Below are 26,901 nucleotides of genomic sequence, written 5' to 3'. Positions count from 1 at the left end.
CCTAGGCCTTAAGGGGCAGCTGTGGGAGAGGGCCACCTAACAGGAAGCAGGGTCTTTGTAGAGGAACACGACCATCTTGCAGAAACCTGGGTGAAGGTGAGAATGGAGGTCTTTTCTGCTGGGTCTTCTGCTTGTGCCTCCCATTGGCCAATCCCAGGTTGAAATAGGTCTGCTTTCTCATGATGAGAAGGTGGGGAGTGGATCCATAGTGGCCAAAATCAAGATCTAGTGCACTGAGGTTTTTCTTGTGGTTAATAATTACTGTCCTCTAGTCGACATCAGAGTTAGGAGAGCATCCTTCAAAGGTTCAAGGGTGCTTAAGGATGTACTCTGCCACTCAGTGCAACCCAGTGATGTAAGTAATAAATACAGAGTTTCTTTGTACTGGGGACTCTAGCCTGTCTTCTCCTTTATTCCCGCATTCATATGCTTTGCCTTTTATTATTAGCCTTTTATTTGACTGGGACATAGGGTCACATGTAGCAGCAGCCTAGAGGAGGAAAAACAGGTCAGACCTTTTGCCCATGCTTGAGGCAGCACTGCCACCATGTTAGGGCTAAAGATTATCCTTAGAATGGGGCTGTCCATAAGAAGCTAATTTTTATATTCTAGCATGTTTTTCTTTACTGTTCTTCTACTCCCGCAAAAGTATTATTGTTGCTTCATGTTCAAAAACAGTGTGTGTAAATTTCAGAAGAGAAGTAAGAGCTGAACATAAAGGCCAGCTGCCAAGTAGAATTGATGTTCGATGCTTAGGATTTTTGAAAGTAAAACAGCTTCTGGTTGAATAGTTGAGTTAGTTAACACAACTCAACTCTGAAAGGCCCACTGTGGTAAAGCAATGACATTTAACCAAGGCTGTAATTTAATTGTACTGTACCCTTTAGCAATAGCTCGTTGATCTGTGAAAATATTTGCTGCTTGGTTTAATTAATTAATGTTAGTGAGTTATTTGCAAAATGAATAACTCCATTTTCCAAATATCAGGCTTGAGCTCATAAAACCCACTTTCTTTGGAAAAGTAGTTAATCTTTTCAATGACGTCATTGGACAGCAGGCATTTCTGATTCCATTGAGCTTTAGCTCTATCCTGATGAAGCCACCAGTTTTAGATGTCAACTTCTGAGATATCACGTATAATCTTAAACTACTTTGTAAAAGAAGAATTCATTGCTTTGGGGAAGCCAGGCTGCAGAATAGTTTAATAATATCCTATCATTTTCATCAAAGTCCTGTTTGGAATTTATGATGCTTTTGACTTTGGAACTAAGTTAGGGAGGAAATACTTTGAACTTGAGAACCCAGAGTATAAATTGGTGGTTCCGCAATTCCCCAAGTTTGGAAATTACTAGGAAGATCAGCCGATTGTTTGTGTTAATTTGAAATGATTTCTCTAGAAATCCCTTGGAAGGAATATAAAGAGTTATGTTTCTGGGTATAATCAGTGTATTAAAATTTTAAAATAATAATACAGCTATTTCTAAGGATCCCTTTTTCTAAATAATAATTTCATATGGTTATATAACAATGAATGACCACTTGTATAGTACTACATAGCTTACAGCATACTTTTTTCAAATATATTAAATCATTTGAACCTCAAGTGAAAACTTGTTGTACAGATTGGGAAATCAAGCCCAGAAAAGTGACGTGATGTTCTCAAGATCACGTTGCTAGGGACTGGACTAACACAGGGTCTCCTGGTTCTGGCCCCCTGGCCTTTTCTGCACTTTGAGCTATATCCACTGATAACCTGAGTTTTACAGAGGTGCATAAGGCAGTGCTTAGTACATTTCCAAGGTCCCAGGAAGATTTGCGGTATCCCAATGGAATTGTGAAATTTCTAATAAATCTCACGTTAGCTTTCATATTAACGTGCATTTTGCATTCTTTCCTATTTCTTAATATTACTTTCTTTAATATCAAAATAATGTTTTAAATGACTTCCTTTTGATTAAAACTACTTAGAAAGAACCACCATGTTAATCTCACAGCTTTTGAATATCTGTGGTTCCTGCCATGTACCTCTAGAGCAGTGGTTTTCCGTGGGAAAGAGGGGTGATTCCTCTCCCCTGGGGACATTTGACAATGTCTGGAGACATTTTTGATTGCCAGTGTTACTGGCATTTAGTGGGTAGAGGCCAGGGATGCTGTTAAATATCCTACAATAACCAGAACATTTATCCAGCTCCCAGCATCAATAGTGCCTGCTCTAGAGGTCTGTGTGCCACATCTGAAGAATCACAGGCCTGAACATTAAAGTTCAAATAGTATGGCATTCAAGATCTATCTAATGGTTGTGACTGACCTTTTCAAATTTATCGTTCTCTACGCCCTACAAGGTCTTCTGAGTCCACCCATACTGAACTGCTGGATCTTTTCTGACCATAACTCGTGCTTTCCTTCCTCTGTGACTGCTCTTGCTGTGCCTTTCATTTTTTGTTTTGTTCTATCCCTTCCTTTTTTATCCCCGTCTCTTTATTGGTAATGTCCTATTGAAATGCATTATACCTATCCTTGAAATCCCAGTTCATTTGTCCTCTCCAGATCCTTCTGTGGCTCAGAAGTGCTCCTCCTTCAAACCCACAACACATCTAGTGTCTCATAAGCATACCATATTTTGCCTTGTAATTATTTGTGTATATTCATCTCTCTTGCTGGGTATTATGTTCCCTTTTCTTGGGGCAGTGGTTCTCAAAGTGGTCCCCAGAGCCACAGCATTAGCATCCCCATCACTGGGGACTCGTTAGTGATGGAAATTCTCAGACTCTAGGGAGTTGAGCTCAGCAGTCTGCATTTTTGTAAGCCCTCCATGTGATTCTGATGGGTGTTAAAGTTTGAGAACCATTTGTTTAGGGCATCTGCATTTTGTGTGTAACATTGTTCAAGGCACAGAGTAGACATTTACTTGATATTGAGTGAATGACATGTTATATCAGGAGCCAAAGGACTCAAAACTATGAAATTGAATAACTCTATTGCCTGAATATCATTAGAGGATATAGACATACACAGAACAAATTTGGAGGAGACAGAAATCAATTAGGAAAAATCAAATAAGAAAGACCCTTTTCTTTAAGATATTGATTGTGTTATTGATTATAATTGTTTCTTGACTAAATTTGGACGTTGCATTTGAAAAGCATGGATTCAACTTTAGGATACCTTTTTTTGTTTAGATTTTGGATATTAAAAATAATGAAAATTAACTTTGCTTCCAAAGAATGTATTTATAAGATGCCAGAATGTGTTAGCAGGGGCCTGAGAATAACTTTGCTTCATAAGAATTATTTTCTGGGCTCTTTAATAAAGCCATCCATCATAAATCACATGGGGAGAGCTGAAGCTCTCTGCATTGATCTCAAAGTTTCCTATAAAGTGGTAAATAATGCCTTCTATGTACTACCCGCTGGTTGAGACGGCCTTTTGGAAGTCATTGTGATTTATCACATAGAGAACAAATAATTGAGAATTTTTTGTTTCTCTGCATTTTCAGCCTGCAAGTTCTTCCTTGCCTCTCCACCTCACAGGATTGGTGAGGAACTGTATTTGCTGGATGTGAAAGTTGTGTTAGGATAAGGTTTAGTTGTATTACACTTGTCCCGAAACCTGGAATTCACGGGCTGGTGTATAACCCCACCATAAAAGTGAATTGCTTGCCCCTGTAGCATTTATCCCTAAAGGGGTGATGGCACTGTCTTTTCCACAAGCAGGTTTGCAGTGAGGAATAATAACAATGACAATAATAAAATGTTTACAGAGTCCTTTCTCTATGCCAGGTACTAGAGTTAAAGACTTCACATGCACCATTTCATTTAATTCTTCAAATATTATGTGCTGTCCAAAAGCCAGCCCCTACTAACCGCACCAGAAAGTATTTTCCAAAGCTTTTCAGCTTTGTGGTCCTTTAAAAGATGTGAAAATGTTTCCTTTGTTTAGAATCAAACTTTTTTGGCCAATAAATAATTCAGCATGATGTAAATAGTCTTACCCTTGCTTTACAGTTGAGCTCAAATGGAGCGGGATACTGGTGGAGAAGTTAGCTCTCAGGGAAGACTTGAGAAGTTGAGGTTATAGCTGTTGGTGCACAGCTGAGCACGATCAGATCGGTCTGGTCCTGTTGTGTCCAAGAGCTTCTCTCCGTTCTAATCTTGGAATCACTTTTCTTCCCCTTCTTTTTGTCTGCCCTATCACACTGGGACCATGGCATGAGGTGTTATCAGACAGTTGACTTACCTTTGGCAAAGTGGCATGTGAGCACTTTTCTACTGAGACCAGAAGCTTCTCCTAGGCACCTAAAGCTCCTGCACAGACAGGTCACAAGAAAAAAGCAGCTCAAGTTTGAGTCAGGTGATATTATAGGTTGTGTGGGGACTGGATGACCTTGAAGAACTTTTCTAGTTCTGGACTTTTATTATGAGATGTAAGTTTTGTGAGAGGTCCTTCTAAGAGGACCTTCTTTGGTTTTAATAGAAACATAGGAGCAAGGGAAGAAAAATGAAGCAGAGAGAGAGAGAGAGAGAGATGGAAGAAGAGATTCAGTCCCAGTGATGTTAAGGAATTCGGTGGGACCTTTCTTTCTAGGTTATTTACTGAATTTTAAGAAATATCTGAGGAGCATCTCCTGTGTCACTCCCTTCAAGTTGTATTCCTTCATGTCTGTTCCACAATATCTTTGCTCTAGTGACTTACAGTAGCATGGGTTTTGACAGGTGCATCCCAGCAACTCCGTTCCTCCTCACTCCTATTAGCATTTAACGGGCTTGTGAAGGGACTGAGTCTGGTGGGAGGCGGGGATGGTTATGTAATAATAGGCAGTAGAGAGGTGCATTGTCTGTAGAGAATTTCAAAACAATAATAAAATTAAAAGTTGGGCTGCTTTTTATTATCACCATGCAAGGGCAAATCTGAACAATGTTAGTGACAAAATGCTCTTCTTCATAGGTGAACAGTTCCCACTGTGTCTCCCATAACCCTGTTGCTGCCACATTTTGGTTAAGGGACCCTTAGTTCTGTAGGAAACAGAGAAGGTATAGACCTCTGTCTCCACCATGATTTCCACTCTTAGAAATCTAATAGCCTTTTCTTTCCTCTTTTTCTCCCGTGTGTGTGTGTTTGTGTGTGTGTGTGTGTGTGTAGGCAAGGAAACAGTTACTGTTCTTCCAGGAGCCTCTTATTTCTCCAGCGATGAATCATTTGCGATGATTAGAGGGTATGTAATAACGGAGCCCCTCATGTTTCACATGACGTTTAATGAGCTGAGTCATTCCCTGAGTCTGTTAGCAAGACTCTGAAACATAGACACCTCTCCCAGCCAGAAAATGATCATGGGCTTGTTTGGCTGCACCAAGATGTGAAATTATTCACATTGAATGTTGGCAGTTGGAACTTCCAGCCCGCTATTATCAAAGGAACCCTCAAAATGGAATATATATCTGTGCCAACTAAACTGAAGTAAACACTTTTAAGGCTCTTTCTGAGGATCCTAACATTTTCTACAAACTGTGTTTTCATTTTCTAGCTAGTGTTTGCTTTCAAATCTAGCCATATTCTCCCTCACTGAAGGAAACAAACTCACTGTGTACACCTGTTTTTAATTTGTTTTTGGAGACAGTATAGGCTATAATTTTTTAAAAAGAACTCTTAATGGTTATTTTTCTACATTAGCTTGAGCCAATCTATTTGGAAATCAGGTGTTGAGTAGAGGAGAGCAAATGTACTTTGGTGGGGGGGAGGTTAGAATTATTTATTTTCATTGCTGGCAATCTCAAGCAAAAGGGACATAAAGCTTGTGAAGTTTGCTTTATATTTCTTCTTTATCTTTCTCAGGGGACATGTCAATCTAACAATGCTAGGAGCCATGCAGGTTTCCAAATATGGTGACCTGGCTAACTGGATGATACCAGTAAGTAGACATGTTTTCTTCTGAATTATGCCTGGGTCAGAATAGTTATTCTTGAAGTATTAAGAAAAATCTTGTCAAATTGCTTTGAGTGCAAATATAATTGTTACAAAAATGAATATTTTGATATGTATTTCTTATTTCAATCAAATTCTAATAAAGGAAATACTGAAAATATTTAGCCTTGCCAGTTTACTATGTAGTTGGGCCTAAAAATAGGTAAGATCAGGGTCAAAGCATAATTTTCCATGGAGGAATAGAAAACTGAGGAAGGTAAAAAAGAATGGGTTAATTATACTCTGATAAAAGTAAGAAATATAAATATTTATTATAACTCAGTTTTTATAACTAGAAAGTACAATTAAGTTCATTAATTTTATGTTAATTCTATTATTTTCTTATTCACAGTGATTAAAATCCTCTCGATTAGTCATGTGACCCCATGAGTAATCAATCACATTTTCTTCTATTATGGAATACAAAACCTGTGATGTTTAAACATGCTTGTGAAATGCAAACAGTTTTCATTTACTAATGACTTAGATCAAGGAGGAAGCCTCTTGGAATTAGCTTTGGAAAAAGGACTGTAATCAGTTGATTTATGAGTGCGGTTCTTTACATTCCTGATTGGTGCTTCCTGATGTGTGTATGGAAACAACAATGAGTGTGTGTCTATGATTATGAGCTCATTTTGGCTGGTAGCTCAGGTTACTCTTTTTTTTTTTTTGCGGTACGCGGGCCTCTCACTGTTGTGAACTCTCCCGTTGCGGAGCACAAGCTCCGGATGCGCAGGCTCAGCGGCCATGGCTCACAGGCCTAGCCGCTCTGTGGCATGTGGGATCTTACTGGACCTGGGCACGAACCCGCGTCCCCTGCGTCGGCAGGCGGACTCTCAACCACTGCGCCACCGGGCGGGGGTGGGGGTGGGGGGGGGAGCCCTCAGGTTACTCTTTTAATGTGTGTGTTTAAGGATTTCTGCGTGTTTCTCTGAATTATCAGCTACAAGGAATTTAAGTAACTGAGGCTGATGTTCTATGATGAGAGTTTTTTGTTTTTTGAAATTTCTTAGATTTTTCTCTACTCATTTTTTGAGGAAGGTGGATTAATATAGTTTATAACAATGTTAGAGATTGTGTTAGTTTAGCTTTTTTGATCTATGATCTCCCAAAACATTATTTTAAAATTTCAATTTTTATTATAACCTGGTTCTCAAACGTGGTTGCATATTGGAAGCACCTGGGAATTTTAAAAAATGGTGATACCTCGGTGCCCCCCCTTAATGATCCCAATTTAATTAATCTGAGATATAGCCTGGGAATTGGGCATTTTAAAATCAATCCTAGGTGATTACAATATGTAACCAAGTTTGAGAACCGAGTTTGTGTGTATTAAAGAATGATCATCAGGGACTTCCCTGGTGGCACAGTGGTTAAGAATCTGCCTGCCAATGCAGGGGACACGGGTTCGAGCCCTGGTCTGGGAAGATCCCACATGCCGCGGAGCGGCTGGGCCCGTGAGCCATGGCTGCTGAGCCTGCGCGTCTGGAGCCGTGCTCCGCAATGGGAGAGGCCACAACGGTGAGAGGCCCGTGTACCGCAAAAAACAAAAAAATGTTCATCATCCTAAATCAGCCATAGGGATAAGAGTTAGCAGCTTTTGGAGGCTTCAAAGAAATCAGAGAGGGTCTCCTGAGCATTGTATAGTAAGTCAGATTGATAACTTTATAGGAATGTTTATTTGTGTAGAAAGAATGCATTTCTTTTTTCAAATTTTAGAAAAAGGCTATAGGAGGTAGTAGAAGGAGCATAGAAAAGCAAGCCCTGGGTTTTAGCCCTGACTCTACCAGTAATCAAAGTGTAACCTTGAACATGTCACTTAAGCTCTTTGGGTTAAAACATCCTCATCTATAAAATGAAGATTTGAGAATAGATAATTTCAGGGGTCTCGTCTGGCTTTCACAGGTTAGCAGTTCAGAGCAAAGATCCTGTAGTGAGACAGACCTGGGTTGAAATCCAATTTTTGTCACTTACTAGCAGTGTAACTTGAGGCAGTTGCCATTTTTCCTCATCTGTAAAATGGGAATGATATAATAGTATCTAATTTATAGGACTATATAAAGGAATAAATGATATAATGCATACAGAGTATGTATCACAGAGCTTGACCCACAGCATATGCTAGATAAACAGGTTGTTATTATTTGCTAAATTAAGAAGGAGAAGTTGGAGATGCCTGACAGAGAAGGGAATAGGATTGGTTACCATGAACAGAAACAACAGAATTTTAAATAGAGTCTATTTCTCTGAGCTATTAGTGAGTTTTGAAATCAAATTTCACAGTGGTTCTAGGTGTGGAGCAGAAACGTGTCCAACACATTTTTGCTTTTGGGGAACTTGGGCATCTTTAACAAGTTAGTATATGCTTTGTTTTTACTATGGTTTAGCACACAGTGAGGCTGGAAGCTGTCATAGTGAGAGTATGCATTATGTAGTTGTCATTTGTAGGAAAGATTTTCCAACATGTATCACAATTTTACATATCCTATGGAGATTCCTGTGAATGATTAAAACATCACTGTTAATTACTTTATAAATTTCTTAATACAGTTTGGAGCTCATGAGTTTCCAAAGGACTGGATCTAGTGGGGCAGCGATAGGGAACTCTGGAGTTCTGAAGGGACATGGAGAAGAATTAAGCATAAAAAGTGTTCTTGTGTCTGGTTCCACTCTTTTGGTCATGGAAGTTGGTAGTGTCATTTCTGAATGAGCATTTTTGTTCTTTTAGTAACTGATAATCACTTCTTGGATTCTTTATATGCGACACACAGTATATATTTTGATTCCTTTGGATACAGGATAGCTTAAGAGTCAAGACTATGAGCTCTAGTTTGGAAGAGATCTGATTTGAATTTCAGCTCTACCGCTTACAAATTACACAATCTTTAGTACCTGTTTTTGTTAGGATTAAATGAGAAGAAAATGAAAAGTGAAGACTCCAAGCACTCCATAAATAGTGGCTATTATTTTTATCTTCTTCAGTGCGCTATTGCTTAACTTTAAAGAGGGAGTATTTGCCTTAAAATACACTGGCATAAGCAAGACTATATTGTACAGTAACTAGTACAGCCTGTGTATCCAAAGTTCATATTCAAGTACCACATCTGAAGACACATTTCTTGTTCTTACTCGTTATGGATAAGATACAGCCTAGCTTCCTTATATAGTTTCAGTGAGTGATCTATGTCTATTTGCCCCAAAGATTTATGTTGATTTATAAAATTCAGATATATTTTTATTGCAGGGTCTGGCAGTCAAGGAGCTGAAAAGTTCAGTTTTATTGTATCATTTTTCACTTACTTTTATCTTTTTACTGAGTTTAATAATCTTTCAATGGTTGTAAAGCCTTGAGTTTCTCTGCATCATGGCATCCCCATGAATTATTACCATGTCAGATTATAATAAACATTAAGCTTTTAAGGCAGGCAAATGGTCTGGATGCTATTTGTCTTATCCCTTAATAGCTTCTTAGTATGCAGCATGGGTCCCATTTTCACAGAGTTTTGAAAATTCTGCCCCGAGCATCCAAAGAGAGAAAATGTGACGAAACAGTAGTTGGCTTCTTCGGGTTCCGTGATTATTGTGATGATGGTAAAACCCCAGGCAAGCTATGGAAATGTGGTAAGATGTGCAATCCGTTGACTCTCCATTCAGAGCTGCTCTGGCTTTCCTAATGCTTATTTTTGGGAAACAGCTGTCATAAATGATTGACTTGTGAAGGGAAGTTGATGGGTATGATCAGCTATGGGAGCTGTTTTTTAAAAACATGCAACAGCCGCCTGCTGGGCAATGTTGCTGTATATGAGCAACATGGCAGCCAAGGGCCTCCTCCTTTTACGTGGGGAGAATTGAGATGAGAGATTCTTGGGGCAAAGGAAAATAGAATGTTTAGGTGTTTGTTTTTCCCTAATATTTTTCATTTCTTTGTGCATTTAGAAGATTAAATCCAAATCAATGTCATATTCATGTATGCTTACATGTATGAGTACATAAAGTTAATTTGGTCTTCTATCTACGATGTCTGTTTTAAATAAGCTAACTCTCTCTCTAGTCTTCCTACTTGTACAGCTGGGGCCGGGGGTTGTGTTCAAGATTTAATCTAGTGATTTAGATCTGACAGTTGTACTCCAAATATTAAATCTGTAGATACAGATATAGAAATATAAAGATTATGGTATAGAAAAAGATATAAACATACAGATACAGATATGATTTTAACATATTGGTGTCTTGTCCATTTGGTCCCAACACTCCGGTAACCACAAACCATGGGTAAGGAAAAAGGATAGGTGGACAATATGTATGTGATGGTATGATGCTTTTACAGTTATTCAGTAGTGTTCTTTCTCTATCAATGTAATGTAGTGGAAAGTGTACAGAACTTGGAATTAGATATACCTGTGCTTAAATAGTGTTCTGTTACTTTCTGATGGTGTGGCAAATTATTTCACCTTAGTATACTCATTTGTAAAATGAGAATATTTAACTCATATGCTTGATCTGGGGATTAAGTTAGCTCATTCAGCAAATATTTATTAGGCATGTATTAAGGGCCATGCTATAAATTTCTCTCTAAGCACTGTATTAGTGACATTCTACAAATTTTTATTTTGTTTGTTTCATTGTCATTTTCTTCAGAATATTTTCTTATCTCCCTTGTGATTTTTTTCCATGACCTACTGATTATTTAAAAGTATGTTATTTAGGGGCTTCCCTGGTGGCGCAGTGGTTGAGAGTCTGCTTGCCGATGCAGGGGACACGGGTTCGTGCCCCAGTCCGGGAAGATCCCACATGCCGCGGAGCGGCTGGGCCCGTGAGCCATGGCCGCTGAGCCTGCGCGTCTGGAGCCTATGCTCCACAACAGGAGAGGCCACAACAGTGAGAAGGCCCGCGTACCGCACACACACAAAAAAATAAAAGTATGTTATTTAATTTCCAAATATTTGGTGATTTTCCACAAAACTTTGTGCTAATTTCTTTTTTTTTTTTTTTTTTGTGCTAATTTCTAGTTTAATTCTCTTGAAGTCAGAGGACATACTTTATATGGTTTCCATCCTTTTAAATTTGAGATGTATTTACAGCCTAGAATATAGTCTATCTTTGTGACTTTTCCATCTGCACTTGAAAAGAATGTGTATTCTGCTCTTGTTGGCTAGAGTGTTCTATAACTGTCAATTAGGTCAAGTAGGTAGATGGTGTTCAAGTCTTCTGTGTCTTTCTATTAGTTATTGAGAGAAGAGCATTGACATCTTCAGCTATAATTGTGCATTTGTATATTTCTCTTTTTCAGTTGTATCACTTTTTACTTCATATATTTTAGAGCTCCATTACTAGTTGCAGTAGTACAACTAGTTGTAGTAGTAGTACTTAAGATAGTTATGTTCTTTTAACAATTTGACCTCTTTTTAAAATTATATCTCTCTAGAGCAAGTGGGCTTAATTGCCCCATAGCATGTGGGATCTTAGTTCCCCGACCAGGGATCGAACCCATGTCCCCTGCATTGGAAGACAGGTTCTTAACCACTGGACCACCAGGGAAGTCCTGACTTATTTTCTTACATATATTTTTTTTAGTGGTTCTTCCAAGTTTTACAATACACATCTTCTATTTATCACAGTCTACTTCAAGTTATATCACTTTACCTATAATAAAAGAACCATACAACTGTAAACTTATATTCTATGCTCTTATCCTATTTGCTATTAATATTTAGTCATATGTTTTATTCTGCATGTATTACAAACCTGCGATACTTTATTATTTTTGCTCAAAACAGTCAACTCTCTTTTAAAGAGATTGAAAAATATTGCATATTTTAAAAATATAATTTATATATATAGATTGTATATTTTATCTATTTTCCCAATATATTTGCCCTTTCCTTCACTTATCCTTTACATCAGTTCAGATTGCCATCTGATGTTATTTTCGTTCCACTTGAAGGACATCCTTTGATGTTTCTTGTGGTGCAAATCTTAAAGCTGTCACTTAGATTGATTCTTTCAATATTTGCTTTTAAGCTTTTTGAGGTCAGTAGAGAGCAGCCTTTACTTTCAGTCTAATTAGCCCCACTACTAATGCAATTTCTTTCTGAGGATTCTACCTGATGCCCCATGGTATTTCCCTCTGGTTAGGAGGAACGTGAATTATTCCCAGGCCTGTGTGAGTTCTGGACATTTTTTGCCTAATACTTCCTAGTGGTTCTTCACCAGGCCTTGGATAATTTTTTCTTGTAATATACACGCATCAGTACTCCACCAGCAACTTGAGTTAACCTTTTGCAAATCTTCTGAGCTCTCTCTCTGTATAGCAGCCACCTCTCTGCTATTTTGAGATCTGAAGTCATATTCTAGCTGGGCTCTCTGAGCACAAATGAGACAGCTGGATTTCTCCTGGATTCTCTTCCCTGCACTGTAAACTCTAGACATTAGCCTGGGGTAACTGTAGGCCCACCTCACTGGCTTCCCTTTTCTCAGAGATCACAGTCCTGTACTGCCTGTTATCTAATGTCTGAAAGATGCTTTTTCCTTTGTTTTGTCTGATTTTGTAATTGTTTGATACTACTAATAATATTTTTGAACTTAGGTTCCTATTTCTTGGATGATTTTTCTAGTAAAAATCCCTAGTAGGAGAATATCAATTTTTTAAGGTTTTTGATACATATTGAGTTGCTGTCAAAAAAATTATCCCATTTGCACTCACACTGTTTCCACTCTATCACCAACACTGGTATCTGCTTTTTTTCTATTCTGTTATTCTAGTCTGTTATTTTGCATTTCTTTAAAAACTGCCATCTGGGACTATTTAAAGAGCAGGAGTGCCTTATTCTTCTGGAGGGGCACTGAATCCTCTTCTCTTTTGTTCTGAAGGTCTTCCTTTTGGCTTTTTAGCATTATCTCTTATTAAATATTGTTTCCAGTACTGCTGTCTTTGGTCTTTTTTTTTTGGCTACGCTGGGTCTTTGTTGCAGCGTGTGGGCTCTTTCTTGTGGGCTTCTCTCTAGCTGTGGCGCGCGGGCCTAGTTGCCCCATGGCATGTGGGATCTTAGTTCCCTGACCAGGGGTTGAACCCGCATCGTCTGCATTGGAGGGCAGATTCTTAACCACTGGGCCAGCAGGAAGTCCCTATCTTTGATCATTTTCAAAAGCAGCATTTATGGTGACTATTCTCTGTTAGGGAATGTGTCTTAAGAGACCAGCTGTAACAAGCAAACATTGTGTGTGTGTGTGTGTGTGTGTGTGTGTGTGTGTGTGTGTGTGTGTGTGTGTGTGTGTGTTTTGTTTCCGATATATTGAACAAGTTCTACATGTGGGATGAAATCAAAACACAACATTTTTTATCTCCTGTGGTGCCTTTAACTTCATTCAGTTAGGGAAGCTTTCCCTCTGCATGAGCTCATTCTCAGATAACAAACTGTCAGTAGGTCACTTTAATTCACAAACTCAGTCTTGAGTGTAGAATTAAAGGATCCAGTCCAAACTAGTGAACATTGCTTCAATTTGAATTCAAAAGCAATGCATCTCCTTTCACTACTGTTTCCCAGCTATAGGCAGCACAGACTGCCTACATTTGGGGAAGGTTGCTTGGTGTTCTTTTGCTTTTTCTCTCCACTCACTCCTCCACCAACTCAGTTTGGCACCACAAGGTCAAAATTCAGGAGAATGGGAAGTGAGGAAGTAGGGCAGGAAAGTTCTTACATGGCTGGTGACTGGTAATGTTACAAGCTGTCTCCACGCTCTCTAGTCCTTTCAGATGTTTAAGGGACATAGATTCTCACTGATAGGACCCTCTCTTCCTTCCAGAGCATCTTGTTGAGAAAATATTAAAGCATCTTCATGCTGGCCCTCTCCCACATGGCCCACATCTGGGAAGCATCCACACATTTCTTGTCCCGCCTGCAGTAGTAGTGTAGGTATTTCCCCAGAATGATTACTTCTGCTTTCTAAGGTAGAAGTCAGACACGCCATTCCCTAGTTGCATCCTGGCTCTTCTCCGGAGGGTAGAATGCTCTCCCGTTGTCATCCAGGCTCTGTGAGATGTCGATTTAGGGGTAGGCATGCAGTTAACCCCTCTTTTTGGTTGCTGGAACGGAGAGGGTAGGATCACAGCCCACTTTTCTTTTATACAGAATCCTCTGCTATGGCCCATACTCTGCTCCTTGATCTTGTCAGTGGACCCCAAAATCTTAGAACTTGTTTTTGACCATTTTCTCTGAAAATTCTGTTTCTGAACATGTCTCACATGCTGGTATTTCATAGTGGTCACATTTGAACATCAGTCAAAGGCAGGACCAAAAAAGTCCCAATCTAACATTCAGTTACTGCCGCTTTGGCTTGTGGGTCTGCTGTTTCCTTGCTGCCGTTATTACTTTTCCCTTGTAAGCTCATATTCAGCTAAGCCTCCGTATATGCTGGGGTATCTTCTATCTATGGTTCCTGTACATCAGGGCGATTCCCCCCAGCTTATTCTGTTCCCAGTTGCCCTGGATGGAATAGAGGACCATGGAAGAACCTAGCCAAGCTCTACTCCTTCTTCCAGTGAATAAAAACTGCACCGAGCCAATGGAGAGACCTTTACCTCCTGTGCCAGTTAGAGACCCATTTAATGCTTGCAGAATTTGTGAGAGCAAAGAATGATTTATTTTTGTACTGCAGTTTAATAAATGAGCATACATTTTTAAAAAAGACAACCTAGTATTAGTGAAATTTATGAATTTAGGGTATTGTTAGGAATATAAGCTGTTTATTGTTGTTCTTTACTTGGAAACTATATTTGGCTATCCAAAAATACTTTAATCTGTGACTGTCTGGAAAACATTATGTTGAAAACTACTCCTTAGTTTTATTATTCACATCCAATATTTTTCAAACTAAGAGTACTTACTGACTAACATATTATTAATTTTATAAGGAAAATTCCTCTTACTTGGAGGGTCCTGTTGATGATTAAAAGTTGTGATTAGGGTTTAAAAGCCACAGCTAAATTATAAATCTAATATTTTTACGAGAAGGGAGCTAAGAGCTCTTAATTAAGCACATGCCATTAGTCAGGTACTATTTGGATATTTATTGTCACTTAATCCTTATAACTCTGAGTTAAATATAGCAATCCCTGTTATTATAGATGAAGCGATTCAAGCCAGGAAAGTTAACTATTCAAGTTTACCTATGTAGCAAATTATGAAATGGGGATTTAATCACAGTATCCTGCTTTTATGTACTTTGCATTCTGCTGCAAGGTTTTTTTGGGATGTATTTAATTAATGCCTTTTGTGATGGAGGCAAAACTACCTGAAAAATAAATATATTTATAACATTTCTATAAACTTGATAAAGTATTGTTTCACTGTGTGGGGTAGAGGCTGTTGCAGTTGGAAGGATACATGCTGTACGTGTAATACTAGTACAAGCTTCAGGCTTTGGAAGGCAGTGGGTTGACCATTTGCATTTTCTTTCTTCCGCATCTTACCTTTTTAAGCCCTCACTCGAATTCTAAAGTCTCCACTGCCTAATCACATGTAATTAACATTAATCTCATGTATGAAGTATTTTATCCATTATCTACCCATTTTGTTTTTTATAGTCTATCAGTTGAAGAGTTCTTTGAAAGAGTTCATGTCCTCTACTAGGATTTTTATAATTTTAGCTTTCAGTATTTCTTAAATGGGAAACATTGAGACATAACTATAGAAATATGGGAATCAATGAAAAGGGGAATCCTAAATAGAGGTTAAAAGAAAAGATTAAAATTAAGATCAGGAAGGAACGCTAGCAAATTCATTAGCAAGTCAGGTCACTCAGCCTAGGTCCCCACCAAAGGGACGTGAGAATATGAAATAGATTTTTCTTTTTGGAATATCTCAATTTTTAGTGATCTTAAAGAGATTTTGTCTTTTGATTGTTGTCTGGGTTTGTTTTTTGCTCTGAACGAAAGGAAATATTTTCCTCCTTGGGGTTGCATATGATGCATTTGTGAACAGCTGCTTAGTTCTAAGAACTTTGTTCACTGGAACTCAGATGTTTTTAAGCCAGACACTGAAACATAGGTGAGCTAGACATCTGATTAGTTCCAGGCCATGATGCTACTTGGCTTCCTAGCGGCTCTGTAAGAACTTGATCATGCTCTCCACCTCCTCTGGTATTGGAAGGCAGACTTGTATGCATGAAATGTGAGTTTGGTCCTTTTTATTAAAATCAGTCTCCTCTCTCTCTCTCCTTTCTCCTTCTATTTATAGAGAGAATGAACAATGATATTTTCAATTATCTCTTTGGCTAATGATGTATTTGTATGACTGCAGCAGTATGTATTTGTATGAGCCCCTCTCATTAAAGAGCCCACTTAATAGAAGGGGAGGAAACATTAAAAATGATAGATGAGGTCTCCTTAGAAAACCATTACTAGTAATTTCATAAATAATGGTGCTTCTGATATGACTTAGCAGGGAACGAAGCCAAAGGGCTGAAAAAAATGTGACCCTGCAGCTAAAGGCTAATGAATTTTTTTTAAATGCATTTTTTAAAGGAATTTTTTCTTTTTCTAAAAAATTAAATTAATTAATTAATTTTTGGCTGTGTTGGGTCCTCGTTGCTGTGCACGCGGGCTTTCTCTAGTTGCGTCGAGTGGGGGCTACTCTTCGTTGTGGTGCACAGGCTTCTCATTGTGGTGGCTTCTCTTGTTGTGGAGCACAGGCTCTAGGCACGCAGGCTCAGTAGTTGTGGCACGTGGGCTCAGTAGTTGTGGCTCTTGGCCTCTAGAGCGCAGGCTCAGTAGTTGTGGCGCATGGGCTTAGTTGCTCCGCGGCATGTGAGATCTTCCCGGACCAGGGCTCGAACCCGTGTCCCCTGCATTGGCAGATGGATTCTTAACCACTGTGCCACCGGGGAAGCCCAAGGGTAATGAATCTTGAAGAGTAAATGTTATTAAGTGACTGAATTGAGCATTTCCAGTTGGTGAAAGCTTTATTTCTTACTTTACTCCTTTGGTTTAGGGACAGTTTTTGATCAGCACTTTTATGGTCAAAAAATGTTTTATTAGGGAAAATGTCAAATATGTATAAAGATAGAAGAGTAAAATGCATATGTCCAGCTTAGGCAGTTATCCATTCATGGCCAGTCGTGTTTCATGTATACTCCTAGTCACTTTCCCCCTCCCCAGATTATTTTAAGGCAAATCCCATACATCATATCATCCTATCAATAGATATTTTACATTATCTCTGAAAGATAAAGATTCCTTTTATAAACCACAATTGTGTTATTCCATTAACAGTAAGGAATTTAGGGGCTTCTCTGGTGGCGCAGTGGTTGAGAGTCCGCCTGCCGATGCAGGGGAGACGGGTTCGTGCCCCGGTCCGGGAGGATCGCACATGCCGCAGAGTGGCTGGGCCCGTGAGCCATGGCCGCTGGGCTAAGGAATTTAGGATACAGTTCCTTAATGTCATCTACCCATACAGCACCCTCCTTTTACTGATGGAGAACCTGAATTCAAAGAAATGAAGTGGCTTGACTCAGGTCACAAAACTAGTTAGTAGCTAAGCCAATACTGGAACTCATCACTCCCGTCTCATAGTCTTACAGGGATGCTATATGAGGAAGAGTTTGCTTTTGAAATATAAAATCCCATATTAAAAAACCTTCCATTTTTCTCCAAGTACACTTAGAAGCAACTCTGGGTCTCTATGAAGGCACTTAACCTTCTAGACCTCAGCTTTTTATTTTTAAAATTGGATGAATGGGATAGGTTTTATTTAACAAAATTTATTAGGTCCCCACCCCTCCTTTTGTATTAGGCACTGTGGGTAGAGCAGTGAGCAAACCTGATACAGTTCTCCTCTTTATGAAGAATCTTATTTCTGGAGTGAATATGATAAAATGATGAGAGATGGTACTGTGTGAAACCTTGTGGACTAAACATTAAATATGCTGATTTAGGAAGAACTGATAGGTTTACAATAGTGAAGTCTCCTTGTCCAAGGAATATGGTATACTTAGTCATTATTTAGGTCTTCCTTTATCTCCTGCATTATATTTATTCCTAATTATTTTCAAGTGTTTGTCAATATTTTGAGCTGGATATTCCATTTCAATTTCTAAGTGGTCATTGCTAATATAAAGGTAAACTATTGGTTATTGTATACTTAGCTTGTATCTATTTTATTAAATTCTCTTATTTGCTATCATAATTCTTTTAGAATTCTCTTATTCTACACAATTTTTTTATCTGAAAATAATAATAATTTTTCTTTTCTAAGATGCATGCCACTTAGTTTATTTTCTTTACTTAACATAATATCCAAAACCAATATGAGTGAGTGGTAGTGATTGAGGACTTTCTTGATTTTGATGAGAATTCATTTAGAATTTTAACTTTTAATATTATTCTTGCTGTTTGTATTGTTTTTGATCTAGAAGTTTCCTTTTGCTTATAGTTCTTAAACTTAATGGCTGTTGAATTTTATCCAATGTGTTTTTTAATCTGTTGATTTAATCACACAGTTCTTTACCTTGTTAATGTCATTTTAAAAATTGATAGACGTTGAATCACTGTTACTCTTTTAATACAGATCATCAGTTTTTAATAATCTGTAAGAAAATTTTTTGCTTATTGGTCACCTCAAATTTTGTGATATTTCTTGTGGCAATTTTGTTAATATGTATTTTACTAGAAAGCATTCATTTCTTTTGGATTTTCAAATTTATTGGTCCAAAATAACATGTAATATTTTTATATAATTTCTTTAATATCTTCAAAAACATATCTACTTTTTATTCCTAATTCTGTAGATGTTCATTTTCTCTCTTCTCTTTTAATTGGGCTTAGAAGAAACCTGTCTTATTAATCATTTTTTAATTAAGTTTACTTTAAGAAATATATATATTTGTTAATTTTATCCTTTTCATTATTTAACTTCTGTTTTATTTTATACTAGTTTCTAGATTTATAAATTGAGTGCTTACTTAATTTTCAATCTTTCTCTTTTAATGATAAAACCTCTTAAGGCTTTCTATTTTTGTAGTATAATTTTAATTGTATACCATAAATTTTGCTGTAAAGTTTGTATTTTCATTAATTTCTAGGTAGCTTTTAATTTCAGCCTTTGATTTCATTTTTGATTCAATAATTTTTTAGGAGAATTTTTTGTTGTTCTTCAAAGGTTTGAGGGAGTTATTCTTTGTATTTTTGGAATTAATTAGGTTTTCTTCATGGCCAAGTACATGATTCATTTTTCTAAACTTTACATGGAAATTTTATATTAAATTCGACTTATTGCTTGTTGTGGTCAAATCCTTTATTCATTAGTTCTTAGGGACAGTGTGTGTTTTAGTAGAAAGCAAATAAGAGTAGAATTTAAACGATCTGAATTCTAGTTTTAGCTTTGCTACTAACAAATTGTGATCCTAAACAAATTACTTTCTCTCCTTTGGTCTAATCCAGTGTGGGCCAAAAATCTTGCTGTGATGAAGGAAATGTTCTGTATATACTTTGTACAATATGGTAGCACTAGCAACATGTGGCTTTTGAGCACTTGAAATATGGCTAGTATGACTGAATAACTGAATTTGTAATTTTACTTAATTCAAATTTATATAGCTACATGTGGCTGGTCTACTTTATTGGACAGTGCAAGTATAATCTATTAAATCAAAGTCTTGGACTCAGTAAATCCTTAGGGAACCCAACTATAAAATTTTGTTTTAACGTTCAAGCTGTAGATTTATATATTTCTGAAGATGCTCTGATATATAGTGGGACATTTGAATGCTTAGAAAAATTAATAGCTGAGAGGTGGTAAAATTTCAAAATTTTCATACCCAGTTCAAGCTTCTAACATTAAATAATTGAGTCTTTGGTGATCCAAAGGTTTTGAAATACAGAAAGTTGTACTGAGGGTTAGCTTCTAAAACAACTCTAAGGGACTTACTGGATGGCACAGTGGTTAAGAATCCGCCTGCCAATGCAGGGGACATTGGTTCTAGCCCTGGTCCGGGAAGATCCCACATGCCGCAGATCAGCTAAGCCCGTGCTCCACAACTATGGAGCCTGCGCTCTAGAGCCTGCAAGCCACAACTACGGAGCCTGTGTGCCACAACTACTGAAGCCCACGTGCCTAGAGCCTGTGCTCCACAAGAGAAGCCACTGCACTGAGAAGCCCACGCACCGAAATGAAGAGTAGCCCCCGCTCGCCACAACTAGAGAAAGCCCACGTGCAGCAACAAAGACCCAAAGCAGCCAAAAATAAATAAGTAAAATAAAATAAATTTATTTTTAAAAATTAAAAAAAAACTCTAAGGTGAAAAATCACATTATTCAAATTACACTTAAGAGTGTGTTTTACTTCTTTGTTAAAGGTTGGGAAACCCATAAAATCTGTTACATATTCTTTTCCTGTAGGGCATTAAATCAAAAAGAAATCAAAATTGAAATTATAAATTACCTGGAAATAAATGAAAATAAAACTTTATGTCAAAGCTTGTGGAATATAATTAAAATTAGACTCAGAAAAAAATTGAGAGCCAAAAATGCTTTTATTATTTGCAGATACTGTGCATTGACCCTTCTGGCTTCCTTGCATTCCTTACCAGTGTAATGCATATGATGTGGCAATGTTTTTTGGGTTTGTTTTTTTTTTTTTTGCGATACACGGGCCTCTCACTGCTGTGGCCTCTCCCGTTGCGGAGCACAGGCTCCGGACGCGCAGGCTCAGTGGCCATGGCTCATGGGCCCAGCCGCTCCGCGGCATGTGGGATCCTCCCGGACTGGGGCACAAACCCATGTCCCCTGCATCGGCAAATGTACTCTCAACCACTGTGCCACCAGGGCAATGTTAAAGGACTTCCATTATCTGATCATATTAGCGGTGGGATGTGTATTGGTAAGACCCTCAGGACCAGTGCTAAATTAGATCATGGTTATTGTTAAGAACCAGATAGATCAGCTGGCTTTTATTTGGAGGAGGTCATATGATATGACAACATGTATCTTTAAACCCTAGAGTTATCTTGGTAAATTCACATTACTAGAGGCATATGGGATTGAGACTGAATGAATATCAGTTTCCCATCTTATCCTCTTCCCAGACCTTCAGTGTCTAAATAGAATGCCAGGCAAAATCACTAGCATTTTACATTTAAGCTTTCTTTCTCCTTTCTTTTCCCTTCTTAGTCAGTATAGTGGAATTTTCTTAAGTAAAAGGCAGATAGAGTTTTTGAACTTTATTGTATGCAATAAAATTAACATTGCCCATTTTATCGTTTAGTAGCTCATTGGAATACTTGTAATAATTATTTATTGAGAATTAGCAGAGAATAAGATATTCCATATATTTTTTCAGATTATCCAAATTTAGCTGTATAAGTACCAATTTCTAATTATAATTTTGGATGGAAAACCAGATTACCAGTCTTGTTACAGTCATGCATAAAAAGAGTAAATACGTTTTGCATGCAGACCTGGCACAGAGTCCTTTTTGTTTTTAATGCTAAATTCTACTTTTTTTTAAAAAATTTTATTTATTTTTGGCTGTGTTGGGTCTTCGCTGCTGTGCGCGGGTTTTCTCTAGTTGTGACGACCGGGGGCTACTCTTCCTTGCGGTGCATGGGCTTCTCATTGAGGTGGCTTCTCTTGTTGCGGAGCACGGGCTCTGGGTGCACAGGCATCAGTAGTTGTGGCATTCAGGCTCAGTAGTAGTGGCTCACGGGCTCTAGAGCACAGGCTCAGTAGTTGTGGCACCTGGGCTTAGTAGCTCCGTGGCGTATGGGATCTTCCCAGACCAGAGACTGAACCGGTGTCCCCTGCGTTGGCAGGCGGATTCTTAACCACTGCGCCACCCAGGAAGTCCCAGAGTCCTTTGAGGCAGGCTCATAAGCTTTAACTCAAGTTCCTGAGATTTGACATGTTTTAGCCTCTCATCTGATTTGCATATTTATGGATTATAGTTATAGCTTTGAACCTTAACAGTCTTCGATAAGGCAATTTCTGATTGGTGAATTGTTATTATGATTTGGGTCTTTTGTTTTTGGAAACACCACCTTCTGGTAGAGATCATGTACTTATTATCAGATAATAAAGGGCAAAAGAAGTGCACAGTAAAATGAAGAAAAATAAGCATATCATCTAAATAATCAGACCCTGAAAAACTAATCCACAAACAAACTAGCTCCCTTAAAAAATGCAACATTTTTCTGACTGCCAGGATGTTATGAAAAATAAACTTATTACTCAGCTAACATTTTCCATCCTGAATGTGGCTTCTCATAATCATGTAGTTTTTAGGAAATTTAATTTGCTTAAATCATGGCTTTCAGGTTGGTGAAAGATAAATGGTTTGTTGATGAGCACATTTGGAAAGTTTTTAAATTTTAGTTCTAAAAGATCCAACTGTATTTTTAGACTTTGTCTAAACTGAAACTACACAGGGCATCTCTAGGCTTGCTGTCTGTCTCTTAACTAAATTAATTAACACCATCCATCAGATTAGGAACAATAAGAAAGAAAAATAGTGCAATAAGTCCAACATAATGGACATTTTAAAATAGGAAGCATCTTCTATGGTGATTCAATTACCTTTTTCTAGAAGTTAGGGAAAGACTTCAGTTCTTTTCTGATTTGTTCTTATAACTTCAGGTAATTTGTTTAACTTTTCATTGTTGTATTTTGTCTTTTCTGTAAGGGAAACTTAAATAATGTCTACTTACTTTCTGTAAGTACTGTTTACGTAATGAGGAATTATCTTCATAAAATTGTGTTTATTAAAAGAGGCTCAGCATGGAAAAAGTAAGCCATAACAAGAAAAATGAAATAGCAATAGTAAAAAGTAGAAATGGTAATTATATATCATAGAACAAAGGTCCAGTCCTAACTTTTTCAAACTTGCAATAATATGGTTGCAGAACATTGTTTTAAAAGGTCCTCATTACCATGTTTTAATTTTTTGAAAAAAGTGTTCTATCAGAAACCTAAGCTATCTAACATCAGAACAGGCTTCTCAAAATAATGGTGACGTGGATGGCAAAGTTTATTTATTGGGAAAAATAAAACACAGCAAAGGAAATCATTAACAAAATGAAAAGGCAACCTGCCAAATGGGAGGAATTATTTGCAAATCATGTGTTTGATAAGGGGCTAATATCCAAAATATATAAAGCACTCATATAATTCAATAGCAGAAAAACAATCTGATTTAAAAGTGGACAGAAGATATTAATAGACATTTTTCCAAAGAAAATATGCAGATGGCCAACAGGTACATGGACAGATGCTAAACATCATTAATCATTAGGGAAATGCAAATTAACCACATGAGTTATCACCTCACACCTGTTACAATGGCTATTATAAAAAAGACAAGAAAGGGAATTCCCTGGCAGTCCAGTGGTTAAGACTTGGTGCTTTCACTGCTGTGGGCCTGGGTTCGATTCCTGGTTGGGGAACTAAGATCCCACAAGTCATGCGGAGCGGGGGAAAAAAAAAAAAAAAAAGACAAGTAAGTGCTGGCGAGGATGTGGAGAAAAGGGAATCCTCGTGCACTGTTAATGGGAATGTAAATTGGTGCAGCAACTGTGGAAAATGGTATGGAAGTTCCCCCCAAAATTAAACATAGAACTACCATATGAACCAGCAATTCTACTTTTGGGTATTTATCTGAGGAAAACAAAAACACTAATGAGAAAAGATATATGCACCTCTATGTTCACTGAGGGATTATTTACAGTAGCCAAGATATGGAAGCAACCTAAATGTCCATGTATGGATGAATGAATAAAGAAGGTGTGGTATGTATACATACACACACACAATGGAATATTACTCTGCCATAAAAAAGAATGAAACCTTACCATTTATGACAACATGGATGGACCTCTAGGGCATTATGCTAAGTGAAATAAGTCAGGCAGAGAAAGACAGATACTGTATGATCACTCTTACATGTGGACTCTAAAAAATGAAAAAAAACAAGCTTATTAGATATAGAGAACAGGCTGGTGGTTGCTAGAGGCTGGGGGTGGGAGGTGTGAGAAATGGGTGTCAAAAAGTAAAAAGAAAATTAAAACAACAGCAAAGAAAAACCCACATATACAGTTCTCAGAACTATCGTTCTTATTCTTTATCCAGATACTAAATTGTGACTTTGTTAAGCTAGTGTACTCTGTATTGCAATAAAGTTCACTTACAAGAAAACAGATCATACCTAAAAACAAAGCACAGATTCATTTAATTGTCATAAATTTATTTTTTTAGAGTCTAGATTTTACAAAACATTTTAGCAATGGGCTAAAAGAGTTAGTAGGAGAGGCCCTCACAGAGGGAAATCTGAGAACTAATCTGTATTGTTTTCATTTTGATGAAGAAACAAAAACCACAGGAGCAAGCCATATACTGAAGTTTAAAAAAAATAAACTTTGTATTTTGGAATAATTTTAGATTTATAGAAAAGTTGCAGAGATAGTACAAAGAGTTTTCATATCCGCCTTACTTGATTTCCCTCATTATTACAATCTTTTATTACTGTGGTACATTTGTCAAAACTACAAAACACACAGTAGTACATTACTATTTGAGGGGGGAGGGGTTTAATCAGCTTTTTTTTTTTTAATTGTAGTAAGAACACTTAATGTGAGATTACCCTCCTAACAATACAGTATTGTTAGCTATAAGCACTGTGTTGCGTAGCAATCTCTGGAGCTTATTCACCGGGTATAATGGAAACTTTATACCCATTGAACAACTCTACATTTCCCACTCTTCCCATAAGTGGAATCATGCAGTATTTGTCCTTCTGTGACTGGCTTATTTCACTTGGTATAATGTCCTCTAGGTTCATCCACATGGTCACATATGGTAGGATTTCCTTCTTAAGGGCTGAATAATATTCTATTGTATGTATATACCATGTTTTCTTTGCCCATTCATTTGTCAGTTGACATTTAGGTTGTTTCTATATCTCGGCTATTGTGATTAATGATTCAATAACCATTGTAGTGCAGGTATCTTTTCAATATCCTGATTTTAATTCTTTTGGATATATACCCCAAAGTGGGATTGCTGAATCATCTGGTTGTTCTATTTATTTTATTGTGAGGAACTTGCATACTGTTTCCCACTAGCAGCTGCACCATTTTACATTCACACCAACAGTGTTCAAGGGTTCCAGTTTCTCCACATCCTTGTCACCACTTTTTTTTTTGATAATAGGTATGAGGTAATACTTCGTTGTTTCGATTTGCATTTCCTTGAAGGTTGGTGATTATAAGCATCTTTTCATATACCTGTTGGACATTTGTTATGTCTTCTTTGGAGAAATTTCTGTTCAAGTCCTTTGTCCATTTTTTAGTTGGATTATTTGATTTTTTGCTGTTGAGTTAAGGAGTTTCTTATATATTGTGGTATTAACTCCTTGTCGGATGTGTGGTTTGCAAATATTATCTCCGATTTCTTAGGTTGCTTTTTCATTTGGTTGATTGTTTCCTTTCCTGTGCAGAAACTTTGTAGTTTGATGTAGTCCCCCTTGTCTATTTTTGCTTTTGTTGCCTTTTGTTATCCTTATAAGATCCCAATTTTATTCCTTCCGTGCAGATACACATTTTTCCCACCACCATTTATTGAAGAGTCTGTCTTTTCTCTGTTGTATATTTTTGGTAACTGTGTTGAAGATCAATTGACTGTATATGTGTTGATTTATTTTGGGCCTTATATTCTGTTCCATTGATCTATGTGTCTGTTTTTATGCCAATATCATACCTTTCTAATTATTGTAGCTTTGTAATATATTTTGAAATCAGGAAATATAATACCTCCAGCTTTGTTATTCTTTCTCAAGATTGCTTTGACTATTCAGGGTCTTTTGGGGTTTCATGTAAATTTTAGGATTTTTAAAAATTTCTGTTAAAAAATGCCATTGATATTTTGATAGGTGTTGATTTGAATCTGTAGATTACTTTGGGTAGTATGGACATTTTCACAATATTAAGTCTTCCAACTCATGAACACGGAGTTTCTTTCCATTTATTTGTGCCTTTTAAAATTTGTTTCATCAGTGTTTTATAGTTTTCAGTGTACAGGTCTTTCAGGTACATTAATATTAATTAAACTCCTGACTCTATCTGGATTTTATCAGGTTTTTCCATTAATTTGTCCTCTTTCTTTTCCAGGATCCAGTTCAGAGTACCATATGGCACTTAGTTGTCACATCTCCCTAGTCTTCCCTGGTCTGTGACACTTTCTCAGTCTTTCCAGTTGTTTTTCATGACTCTTATAGTCTTGAGAAGTACTGGCCAGAAGTCCTGCAGAATGTTCCCCAGTCTGGGTTTGCCTGATGTTTTTCTCATCATTAGACTGAGGTTATGAGTTTTTGGAAAGAATACTATAGAATAGTATTAGAATAGTATTAGAAGAATACTATATTGTAAAGTGTCCTTTTCACACAAGTTAGGGAATTTAGGTTATCCACATGATATCACTGTTGACATTGACCTTTATCACTTGATTAAGGTACTCTTTACCAGGTTTGTTCACTATAAAGTTACTATTTTTCCCTTTCCATACTTTATGCTTTAGAAGCATGTCAGTAGATTCAGCCCACCCTCAAAGATCACTTAAAAGAGGGGTATTATGTATTATTTGCAGTTCTTCCAGAGAGAAGATTTGTCTCTTCTCTACCATTTATTTGTTTATGGCAGTATGGGCTAATGTATATTTTATACTTTGAGTTATAATCCAATACCATGTTATTTATTTGCATGCTCAACTTGTGCCAACTATGGCCATTGGGAGTTTTTTCACGTAGGCTCCTATACAACTCCATTATTTTTATTTTTCATTAAGTACTTCCTTTCTGTTACTACAAGATGTTCCTAGTATCAGCTATTTCTCCAAGGAGCCCTGGTTTCTTTTATATGAGAATGGTATTTGAAACCAAGATCTGGGTGTTGGGTGTGCTTATTGCT

At 37.3% G+C, this 26,901-nt stretch overlaps 1 protein-coding gene across 2 annotated transcripts in view; it reads left to right on the top strand.

The window, feature by feature from the left end:
* The window catches only part of OXCT1 (3-oxoacid CoA-transferase 1), a 137,003-nt gene that overhangs the window by 71,604 nt on the left and 38,498 nt on the right, over positions 1–26,901 (top strand). For both annotated transcript variants that reach the window (XM_024740329.1, XM_024740330.1), the window contains exons 12-13: positions 5,140–5,212; positions 5,830–5,905. In XM_024740329.1, coding sequence (XP_024596097.1) covers positions 5,140–5,212; positions 5,830–5,905 — 149 coding nt within the window. The remainder of the gene's footprint in view (positions 1–5,139; positions 5,213–5,829; positions 5,906–26,901) is intronic.

This window comes from Neophocaena asiaeorientalis, unplaced genomic scaffold (genome assembly GCF_003031525.2).
Source record: "Neophocaena asiaeorientalis asiaeorientalis breed wild unplaced genomic scaffold, Neophocaena_asiaeorientalis_V1.1 scaffold57, whole genome shotgun sequence".
Taxonomy (NCBI): domain Eukaryota; kingdom Metazoa; phylum Chordata; class Mammalia; order Artiodactyla; family Phocoenidae; genus Neophocaena; species Neophocaena asiaeorientalis.
Note: the sequence above shows the minus strand (reverse complement) of the source record. Positions and strands in the feature narration are given on the sequence as shown.